Source organism: Thermobia domestica, chromosome 7, assembly GCF_964235325.1.
Source record: "Thermobia domestica chromosome 7, izTheDome1.hap1.1, whole genome shotgun sequence".
Classification (NCBI taxonomy): domain Eukaryota; kingdom Metazoa; phylum Arthropoda; class Insecta; order Zygentoma; family Lepismatidae; genus Thermobia; species Thermobia domestica.
The window spans coordinates 157499160-157511870 of NC_137460.1; the positions used below are offsets into that span (position 1 = coordinate 157499160).

At 35.3% G+C, this 12711-nt stretch overlaps 1 protein-coding gene across 1 annotated transcript in view; it reads right to left on the minus strand.

Moving 5' to 3' along the window:
• The window catches only part of LOC145690522 (putative aarF domain-containing protein kinase 5), a 125495-nt gene that overhangs the window by 38121 nt on the left and 74663 nt on the right, over nucleotides 1-12711 (minus strand). The window contains exon 2 of the mRNA XM_081765480.1: nucleotides 4629-4864. Within this exon, the coding sequence (XP_081621606.1) occupies nucleotides 4629-4855 (227 nt within the window). The 5' untranslated portion in view covers nucleotides 4856-4864. The remainder of the gene's footprint in view (nucleotides 1-4628; nucleotides 4865-12711) is intronic.

Here is a 12711-nt window from a genome sequence, read left to right on the forward strand (position 1 = left end):
ACTCCAGGACTGGATTGAGAACCACTTAGTTGTCCAATCAACACGTACGCATTATCATCACAGACAATTCCTAATATCGTAGTGATTTTGTTTTAATGGCCTCTTATTTCTATTAACGTACTGAATTCATATTCACTTCAATAATGTTACGATTACAGTAGCAATTCCACTTCTATGGCATTCACAAAATTAATACTTTAAAACCGAACGCAATGAATAAGACGATAGAGATCCGCGGGGATTGTTGTTTTTTTCTCAGCTTCGTTACAAACCTTTACTACGAGTACTCATTTAATCATAATATTTTCATATTTGCCATTCATTGGCTATCTTTACAATTGACGCGTCGCTACATAACTTATTCAATCAACGAAGAAAGGAGCTACATTTCCTAATCATTATATAATTAACTACGATACATTATTTCATTACAATTATATCCCCGGGGTAAAAAAATAAATAAATAATAATCGTCTTTCTACATTACTTATACACTCAATTCAAGCTCTAAACTTTTACTTAACCTTAGAGGCCTTACAAAAGGAAAGGTTATACGCCAATCACAAAACGTAGAATTAAAAAAAAAAAATAAAAAATAAAAATAAAATAAAAAAAATTAAAAAAAGCTAGTCTCAGAAATTCACGATTCTTTGGATTTTCAAACTTCTAACTACTACTCCGAAATTGAAATAATCAGTATCATTAATGAAGGATTACAAAAATAAACGAAAGGTTGGATACACTTCAAACAGCCGAAAACGCGATAACAGCTTTCCTTCATTTTCAAAATTTTGCATATTCCTCATCACTGATCAAACCGAAATAACTGTTACATAGCTTAAGGACAAATTAAAGTTAAATGTAAACACATAGTTATTGGGTAAAAATTTGGAAAGAAATTCAGAAACATAAGGTTGAAGAATTGAAAATCTGACTATAAATTGATAAGTTTCGTAGCATTTCCTTTCCAAGAATGATTTCTGTCACAGATATTACATTCGCAAACGTCCAATCAGTGGTAATCAGTCCTCTCTATTCAATTCAGTAATACACACTACTAAGATATATTTAAAATAAACGTAAACACATTATTCCTTCGATATTACGAAAACTAAAACAAAATTAAAATAAATGACATGGGACAGCATAACTGACAACACATTTATCCTCCTTCAAATACTTTTGGCACCCGACGGTAAGTCTAATTAAATTGGGTTCCCTATGCTCAAGGATAGGCAATCGATCCCCGAACATATTACAGTACACTGATAAAATTGGCAGTTAACACACGAAAAAGGAAAATTTCACATTGAAGGACATATCATACAAAGCCAGAAGAAACGGACAAGGGTTGTTGGGTACAAAAAGAATTTAATAAATAAATAAATAAAAAAAAAAATGCGTATGTGTGATCAACTATTTTGAGCAGAAAGCTGTAGTGAGTAAGACCGTCAAATGTAAATAACCCAAGATGTTGTTTTTAATAACTGCTGTAGAAAACCTCGTATCTCAAAATAATTAGTGAATGTATTAAACCACATAATTTAAACTACTCCCCCCACCCTCCCTTTGACCTATTCTGTATTCTGAAGTAAACACGTAAACAGACAAAATTTTACGTGCACCGAAATAACAATACTATGGCATGACTAATCAGAATTTCTATATTTCTACCGGTAACGAACTTGATGCAACACGAATTTTAAAAATTCTAACTTTACATTTGTAACTATCTATCCTGATATTTAAAATTTAATATTACACTACCAGAATTAACTATTTTTGATCTATGCAATTGCGCCATCTCATTAATTCAACAAATCTAATATTACAGTTAACATAACGAATTGTTGCCATTATTAAGACGTAGAATATGTTTTGTGAAACAAAGAATATATTATTATTAGCAAAAATAAGAAACTTTTAAAAACGAGATCACGAAATAATAATTTTATCTTCGTCTCCTTTATACCAAAAACAATTGTAGTTCCTATTTACATAATATAAACACCTTTTTAATTCTCTAGGCCTCAGCATTAATCAATTTCACTACTTTCAATTCATCACATATCAACGAATTATAACGAAATAAATAATGAGGGAGAAAAATAACAGAATAAATGACACTTAAATCAAAATTTTAATCACGTCTTGGCATTTACTGGAAACCTAAAGAAGAAGGAGTTTTGGTGAAACTAGCCTCTCATATCTCCAATTATTACACGTTACACAGAAATATGGCTGCCCTACAAAACAAGCATACGAAACGAAATTTTTCTTTCTTTCTTTTTATTAGTATGAGAAAGGAGGCCTATTTTTCAAAAAATCAAAACTTACAGGTTCTCGGAGTCCTAGTTTTATTTTATTCCCTGCTTTCTTAAGTTAGTATTATGTCCATTAATTACTTATAAAGAATGACGTCCAAACGAAGCACAATTTTTACATCACAATACGAGCGCCTCCTAGCTTTGTTTCTGCTTCTAGCCAAATGTTGCTAACTCCCTCTAATGTAAAATTCACCAAAAATTCCCCCTCAACGTTTTAATAACTAAAATATATCATTTTGAACAGGCCTAATACAACAAGGAAAGGAATTAAAAAAAAAAAAAAAAAAACGGATAGAATTATCTCGCTACACATGGAGTCCTGGATTCGATCCCAGCTCGCACCAAGTGAACTTTGTGGCGGGCAAACACCATGTGCGTGGGTTTTCTCAGAGTTATCTCGTTTCCTCCCACTTTCTTCATGCTACCATTTCATTCATTTCCCATTATCACCGCCTCCTTTAACCTAACCGGCATAAACGTGAAACGTAAAACTTAAAGATTACATACGTGATAGCAAGAGAAAGGTAGTACCAAGCAGATAAAATACAGGCTGGCGATGACTGGAAGAGAGTTATATAGTCTGGTGAGTTATTTTTCTACCTATTAACAGTAACAGACTGGTTTTACGTAAGGCGGACGCATGTAAAGCAGCACACTCAGGGCTCCCTATTTCCTAGTGTGATTGTTGTAAAGACAGCTCTGTGTTGATGTTGACAATTTTATGGTATACTTATTATAACTTTTAACGGATGCATTACTGCTAGTAATTATGTGGACATTTTAAGTAACCAGGTGTATCTTATGCGACAGATGTTTTCCCCAACAACGTCGTCTACCAATAAGACAATACACACAGTTAAACCTGTCCATGTGTGGTCTGAGGGGTATCATGAACTTCCACATTTTATTTGAACAGTCAATCTACAGACAAATATTAGTGAACTTCTGTGGTCAGTTTTAACACAGTGAACCCGGAGTAATTTCTTTTTTTATCATCGCACACGCAACTGAGTGCGGCACCACTTGAAGAATGAGGAGTTGCCTATTGGAATTGGGGTACAGACGATTAATACGATTGGGTTGTACCAGTGTACGGTTCGAAGATGGGATAATAATATAAGAATTCCTAAGGAACAAGGAAGAGTTTGAAGAAAAGATGTTGACAATACTTATGCGGAAGGTGTGGTCGAAGGTACTGTAGTAATGGATTGTGAGTTCTGAAACAAGATCGGCAATTTAGTGTTGAGGGGACATAGTCCGTATCAATTTAGGCACGAAATGACTTGACAGTCTCAAATGTTATTGAATTTTAAGAGGTGTTAAATTTCAGGACAAAGTTAGAAATCCATATTTCTTTGTTTTGTCAAAAAAGATCGAGATACAGAGCGCCAACATGGTGCCTCAAGTACCATTTCTTACGTGCGATTTTCGGCAAAAGATTAAAGAAAGAGTGCTTGAACTCAAAAGTGTTTTAAAAAAGAAGAAAATATGATTGTAATAATTCTGTGTTCAAAATAGTAATGTTATTTTCTCGGCTGCAAGTTTGAAGATGTGAAACCTGAAAAACAAAAATAACAAGTTCCGTAACTATCGGGTACTAAGAAGGTCTAGGTACGGTTAACGAGAAGATGGGTTGCATAAACTAACCTTCAGATAGGTAATCTCACTGTGAAAACAAATCCAGAGAGCAAGCCTCACATCACTGTAGGAAATTATAGTATCTTCTGTAGGAAAGGAAACTCGGTAGTTGAATGACAAGGGTTTTAAAAAAGAAAAACTGTTATTTTACCAAAAAGCCAGCCTTCAAAAAAGTTTTTATCTACAGTATTATCAGTATTTGTTTACGGTAGTTACAGTTACAGAATTACTCTTCCTTATTCCAGAGACAACAAATTTAAAATTAAAAATACATGGGAAAAATAGATCGAATTAATATTATTATTTTTTTATTTAATCAACTTTCAGGCATAGTTTGCATGGTTAATGTTTATTGAAACGTTTCAAAGGTACCATGCCGGTATTCACTTGACTGAACTGGAGAAAATCCTTAATCACGATGGTTGGCTGACGGATCCGAATCTGGCTCACTGCAAAGAAGCAAAGCTAACCACAAGTCCACTTTAGCACATGCAACTCAAACGATCGATTTGTTCTTCATATTTACATTTCGAACACATCTAGTCGTTCATTTCAAGTATTTGTAAAATTTTCTTTCCTACTCTGAAATTACTTATGACGTAAAGAATACATTTTATGTTACACATTCAACTTACATATTGTATTATATACAATAATGAATACCTGATAAACCGTCCTATGCCTGTCACAGTAACTTTGAGTGTACGTTTCTCTTTATCTGTAAGATTGTAGTAATATAAAGAGGCACCACTGATGGTCACCGTAAATAAACCATACTTTGCTATCTTATACTTCAACGAAGGCACTGTTGATGATTTGGGTTTATTATGAAACAGTCTGTTTCTAATGTGTCCACAGCTCAATGTAACGTAACACCTAATTGGAAACATTGATGTTTGCTGAAACAAAGAAAAATAAGAATTAAAATTACTTTACTAATTAACATAGTTCCAGGTAATGTGAAACCAATTTGACTTGTGGACAATTAACAATGACATGTAGGAAAGGACTGTAAAAAGTTGTTCGCCAGGGTCTATTTTTGAACGTACTATTTGTACACCCGACTAGTGAAAGTGAGGAAAAATTCTGGAGAAACTTCAGTCGAAATAACTGGCCAGGGATTCCAACTTGGGATCTCTAAATGTAAAACAAGAGTGCTAAATTCATCCATGTTATGCGGTTAACTATTAACTCCTTTAAAAGCTATTTATTAAATGGTGATCGTAATTATTAATAACGATTAACGACACTTAATTCCATTAGAAGTGAAATATCTACACGCGTTTAATGAATAAGTATACGAACTACCATTTACATATGAAAATACACACAACTATTTCTCTCAAAGTCATATTACCTACCAAATTTTGTTGTCCTTGGTTCGAAAATATTTTTTACTTTCATATTTATTTCCTGTGTTTCAACAAAATTCAGCAAAAAATATATTCTAGGACATGTAACATTTTTCAGGATACCTTTCGCGCCGGTATCTGAAATATTTTCACCAAATTCTTATGAATTTATGGGTGTGTCTTGCTTGCGTACGACATTACTGAAAAACCTGCTTCCTTCCAAAGACAATGAGGTACAAAATCATGAATCTAAGGTAATTATGGTACGAGCAGGACCTTCCTGAATGATTTTTATTTTTCAAAACGGCAATTTGATATATGCGTTTGAAAATGATTTTATCTTCATACTGCCTTGCCACATTTCCATGTAGCTTGGCACATACTATTGGCTATTGGCTATGTAGTATTTTCGAAGATGACTTGTGTACGTTTCTGACGTACGGGCCCCGATAGGGTGTCCAAAATATAAGATTTTTTTTTTCAAAATTTCGGCAATATTTTACATTTTCTTTCGAATTTATGAATTCGTGATATATTTGTATGGTATCATTCGAAAGCCTGCTTTACGCGGAAAAACACTGACATACGAACCATGAACTTACTGTAACTAGAGAAAGAGAACAATCTTCCTAAGGTTATTATTATTATTATTCTCAAAAGTTTTATTTTATATTTATATATTTCGAAAATATTATTTATTTCATACCTTCTGCCGTATTTCACTCTCACTTGAAATACATATAGCCTAAGGCATGCGTTCCTTTTTGAGGCACCTTTTGTGTAAGTACCGAAACCTTAGGTCTCGCAAAGTGCACTCTCCAAAAAGTTTAAAAAAACAAAATCTACTTCGGGAAATTCCCGCAGTTTGCATTCGCGAGAAATATGCGTGCTGCCACTAAAAGCCTGGTTCATTCCAAAGACAATGACGTACGAACCATGAAATTACGATAATTAGGAACGAGCACGAGTTTCCTAATTGAAAGTTTACAATCAGTTTTAAAAGTGAGTGTTTTTTAAAAAGGCTGAAGCTAGAATCAACAAGAAAATAGATAAATTGTTTGAGTTCTTGGTTTTGATGCGGAAGTTACGGTTTGAGTTTCGGTTGAATTATACGTAGATTGTATCTTACATTTTAAGTCAATGTTTTATATCGGCTGCAAAGAGGTTTTTATATCAAACTACAAACAAGTAGTCACTTACGGACATACGAAATACATGAAAATAATTTCAACTCTCAACTTAGTTAAAACAACGTTTCTCACAATATTTGTTTTAAAAGAAAAGTGAATCACAGCATTCAATGTGTCACAAGTTATGTCATCTCGCATATCTTGTAATTTTCTGCAGTGTATGAAGCATAATTTGTATTTCTTTTCTAATTTCACAACATTTTTCTTTGTGGCTTGTGCGCAAGTGGAAACACAAATAGTAAGCTTCATTCAGTCAAGTGAAACAAAGTAAATACATAGAAATAAATAATAATAAAATGTAAACACTAATTTCCAAATACAGTATAATCTCCATTGAGGCACACCTCCATAATACGGACAGATTTTTTTTATCCGGCAAAATATCAGGGTCGTAACAAAAATCACGGAGATAATTTCCTGATTTTTCCCGGTTTTCCAAAATATTCCTGGAAAATTGCCCTGATACGTAATTAGTCATACAGACTTTACCATATTGATGGTAAAACTAACACCAGGAAAACGCGACAACAACGACACATAAAAAATATTTTTTCCTCAACGAACCACAATAATGACTAATGAATACTTATACAGACTAATGAATCTTTGTCATTCCTGATACCTTGAATGATACGGATATTATCTTCAAGCCAACACAGACGAAAACTTTACTGGAAAAATCTTTATAGTGAATATGCACGGTTTGCTGGAACATCCCTAAATACGAGACCCATGAAGAAAAGAAAAAAAAAAAAAAAAAAAAAAAAAACGCGGACTTGGCAACACTAGTGAAGTTTAAAATGCACAGAAGTCTAGGCTATTTTGGCACGTTCCAGCTGCATTTCACCCGCAGTCTCACTGTCTGGAAATAAATTTGAATACTCTGACATTTTTAGCAGCACTGCACACTTACGCGTATCAGTACACTTTCAATACATCATAGTAATTCTGATTCTGTAATGCTATCTTTCGCTAAGAATCATTGTAAACTACTTTGTTTCGTCCCGATGAATAACACACTTGCATCGCACAATCCACACTTATGCATGCAACATTATCAGAAAAATTTAAGTTTTATACAGGTGGGTACAAAATATGACACTCCAATCAGAAGGTATTGATTTGATTCACTGATTTATAAAGGCAGTAATTTTTCCTCACACTGAGATGGATGTGGTCATCTGGATACACTTTTTTTTTACATTTGATGTTATTTGTTAACGCTTGCCGTTCTATGTTACTCACGAGAGCAGAAAATTTGTCAGCTGGTAGGTACTTCTCGAATCCGTGATAAAGGATTATCTAACAAACAGGAGGGAGTTGAGTTAACGTCACTTTCAGCAGCGAGGCTATGAGACGGGACCTACTGATTAACGTGGAATCCGAACTACATGACCTCCCGCCGGGAATTCAACCCGGGTCTCCCACGCCACAGGCGCGTACTCTAACCGCTAAGCCACGAAGAAGCTCACAACCAGGAAGGATTCAACGAGATCTTGGAATACTTGGAAACTGACATGCTTGTTATCTGCACAGGAATACTGAATACAATGAACACCGAAAACCACAACTACAGATTCTTTTCACTTTCGATCCTGTATCTGTACCTTGAAGCACGCTAAAAAAGAGTGATGTTTAGAAAAATGCGGAATAAATTTATCAAATACTGTACATAAAATGGAAAATTCACTTCCAATGTATCGGGGATTGTTTCTTAGACTATGAGTTGCTGATTCATTTTACGAGGACGACTTCTTACTGGTATAAATAAGAGTTCGGAATGGAAATGCCATAAAAACGACTGTACTAAAAACAAAGATTAGATCATTTGTAATGGTTTCACACTTGTAACTGTATGCTTTTAAACCACTAAATATACTTTTTCTACATCGTGTAGAAATATTCCGCGGTGGAAATTAGAGTGCTGGTTTACTTTCGGCAAAACGCTGTTTGGATAATTTACAGGCAAAATTCAATATTTTGTATGGAAAGACATATTTATAAAGAACTAATTTCTGCAAACGATAGAAATAAATACACAGTAATACAGCTATACTGTCGGTCTACAAGTGCATGGATACCAGAGTGGAAAATTTATTACAAATGCTTTACAACGGATAAAATTAGTGAGTGAGTGCTTATAAAATATAATTGTATTAGATTCTATTTTCCACTGGCAGTGTATTTTATGTTTACAAGTGGAGCGCTACTACTATAAAACCATGATAAGTGCCATTGAAACTGGTATCATTGCCAAAACCCACTCATAACTATCGTCGCTAACGCGTCTGCTCAATTGAGACGTTTCGTTATGGGGACCGTCAGGGTTTGAGCCCCATTACATTTAGCTGTAATTAAGACAGAAAACGTGTCCTAGCGGGGCTCTAACCCGCCTTCACTCGCTGACACTACTGTCTGAACTAAATATTAAACTTTGGTGCAGAAAGGACCCAACCTAGCTACTAACCTATACGGAAGGACATGTGTTCTAGAATCTTCCCACGGGGACCCACCATTTCGTCTGTCCTGCCTTGTTTAGATAGCATCCGTATTTAGTGGCCACGTAGCACAGGATGGTTTGTTTTTGCACCGTAGTTTTTATGACAAACATCTGGACGCCGTATTAATACGCAAATGGTAAAAGAATTGCAATGATGGCCCCCTTAAATTTTGGGTTAAATTCCAAAGTTGGGCGTCCGTTTGCAGAGAAATTTTTAAAATTTACAGGAAATATATGGATAATTTGATCGTTTGTGTGCTTTATAATATATAAGAGTCTCGAAAAATCTGTTTATTTGTTATATATAAGCGGTTATAAACATGGGACTATATGGCGAGCGGAGGGAACTACTTGGCGCAAGGTAACCGAACAGTTGCATTGTGGGAAAGAAACTAGCATTTATGTTACCAATATGGCGAATGTACAAGGGCAATGAACTAGCAGTTTTAACATTTGTGAAGGAATACATTGATAACGAGCAAAATCTTTTAAAAGTTTGTGAAGAGCACGGATTAATGAACCTAATAACAAATTGCAGAAAGTGTGGAAAGCAGATAACAGTAAAAAAACTTGACGAAAGCGGACGCCCAACTTCGGAATATATGCCTAAATTTTATTTATAACAAGTGAGATATTTTCATGTCACCCAGAGCAAATCATTTAGGAGTCGTCCTTAATAAAAATTGGTTTATTTTAACATTACTATAGCTCTAGTTACACTTCTAAACATAAAAGACGTTTTTCTACATTGTTAAAAAAAAAAAAAAAAAAAAAAAAAACCGAATTGTCCTCTTTCTTATGCACTCAATTTAACCATAAAATTACCACTTTTATAACAGATAATTATAAATCAGTAACCACGATTTCTCCTAATTAAGACGTGCTATATTTTGAGATTCAGTCCGTTTTCCAAAGTGTGCCCCATACATTATATCTGTACGAAAAATAAGACTAAAATGTAGCTATCTTATAAATTATTCTTACTTCTGATTTTAGCCTTGAATATTTCAAATCGATCTTCTATACGTCCAATTACACTCTAAAAAATAATTTATTCATATTCTTTACTTACAATCCAATGACAGTAATAAAAAAAAATAATCGGTATAACAAACAAATTTTCTACCCTTGTACTTCGATAACTGCAATCGCCCTCTGCTTTTCAACTGTTTACTTTTCTCATTATTTTTCAACTGTTGACTAGAGACCATTATCGGTCAAATAGGTAGGTGTACCAGCATTAAAGTCAAGTGCGCTAAAATTCCAATTGTCTTATGTTTACCTCACAATGAGGATTTGTGATTCAGGAACAAAATCGAATAAAATACAAGAAACAATTGGCAAGAAAGGACAAAACCGGGAAAATGGTCAAAATCGGGAAAGAAGTTCAGGCAATGAAAGAGGGTTGAGAGCTAAGTTGAACAGGGCAAAAAGGTAGAGAAAAGCGGGAAGTGGAAAATGAAAAAAAGAAAGAGTATAAAGAAGAAGGGGATGTATGTACGTGTAAATGTAAAAGAAAGTGTAAGTGTAGTGTAGGTGTATAGATAAGCCCATACAACTCTCATACTCACAGAGCACTGCCACACACGAAGCACTCGCGTATCAGACACTGTTCCTGTTTCTGTTGCGCCAAATATGACGCAGAGAGGTTGCCTCCGTCTTGAATAATACCTATCAGCAATTTAGAGAAATAACAACAAAAAGGTAAGGCCGCACCTCCATTGCTTCCGAATGCGATTGCGAATGCGAATGCGAATTTCCCAGTACGTGTAAATAAATAGGAGCGCCTCGAATAGTTCCGACCTGCGAATTGCGAAAACCGACAAAAAGATGCGAATGCGAACGGTCCCAACATGCTGGGATTGTTCGTCCGAATTCGTGCAAACGGAGGGTCGTCAGGAGGGAAATTGAGCACTACGTGAGAGAAGAAAGTTTGTTTTGCGTGAAAGCAGACGACGTTGCGTGGTGCGGAGATAAAAATAAAAATAAAAATGGAAATAGATATTGATGCTTCAATAAATTGTGTATTTGATAAAAGTTCCATTGTGAACCAAGCTCATCCAGATTACCACAAACGACAAATCGTGAACAAATTATGGGCAGATGTAATTAAAGAACTTGGTTTGGAAGGTATATATTTCCTCTTCGTTCCTCAAATAATGATTTTACGAATACATGTAATTATTGACTAATATGTTTGAAATAGCAAAAACGGGTTTTTTACTCATGGAGAAAATTTTCTTAGAAGGTTGGTTGATTTTGCAATCTGAAATTTGATTTAATTAATTTATTTTAAAGTGAAAATAGCGGTTACCACAGAAGCATAATAATAACAGGAGCGACATTCACTCTATTTTGCACACAAAGAAAATTTATTATTATTATTATTATTATTATTATTATTATTGCTCTGAAAACTTTAAGATATGAATTTTAAAGCAAAAATATATCATATTGAAAGTTTGAAAGAAACATTGCAACTTGATTCGCATTCACTAAACTTCGGATGTAGTAGAGGCACATGAATTCGCAGTTCGCATTCGCATTCGCGTTCGCAGTCGCATTCGGATGCAATGGAGGTGCGGCCTAAGATAGGTCAAGAGGGTAGAGAATAAACTCTTTGAAATTTACGAGATAAGCGGTGGTCGAGAGAGAGCGTTATAAACTACTGTAAAACATGCGATTTTTAGAGAGGTAAAAGAGAAAAAAAATTAAGAAGAGAAATCGGCGCCGTGAATAGAATAGAATCCACATCGAAAGATCCGAAACCATAAGTTGCATACAAGAGAGAGTAGAACTGGGAATGATAGAGAGAGTAAAGAGGACATGAAAAAACCAAATGATTACCTGTACCAAGGTCCAGCCCACAGTCACAGCGGGGAGAGGGACGTTGACGGAGGCGATACAGGCGAACGGGAGTAGGTGCGACATGAAGACGGAGTTGGAGTAAGATACGGATTTGAAAGGTGGAAAGAAACCAAGGAGGGGGGAGAGGAAGATTGACGCCAGTACCAAGTAGCTGTAGGACTTACGGAGTTATAATGTTTCCAACGGTGTAGATGACGAGAGAGGGAATGGAAGTGGTAAGAGGAGGGGTGAGTTTGAGAGAAATCGGGTGACCAAACAAACTGCCATCACGTGCAGCGCGGTCCGCTGATTCATTGCCACGGCACCCACGTGACTTTTTACTGATAAAAAGAAAGTAGAATAGCCATAAGTGGTACGTAGAGCTACCAACGATTTGATCTCTAAAATAATACGGTCAGTTGTAGAAGTCCAAGGATATGATTGTAATGTGAAAAGAAGGGATTTGGAATCAGTAACGAGACATACTATAGCATAAGAATGTTGAAGGGAGTGGCGGAGGGCAACAGCTACAGAGTAAGCTTCAGCTTGAAAGATAATAGTAGAAGGGGGCAATTTGTAACTGAAATGAATCGAAGAAACCCGAATCAACAGTCACGTGATTTAGAGCCACCTGTATATAAATAGCGGGTGTTGGAGGGGAAGTGAGAAAGCCAGGAATGGAAAATAGAAACATAAATGCTGGGGTATCGAAGACCAAGCGAAGAGGGAGGGTAAGGGGGAAGTTCGGTATTGAGATCTAAAGGTGAAAGAAAATAATCCTACAAATAAGGCAAATGAGTCCGAGATCGAGAAAGTAGGGGAAGGAGAGAGAGGAAAGAGCGTTATAACTGTAATAA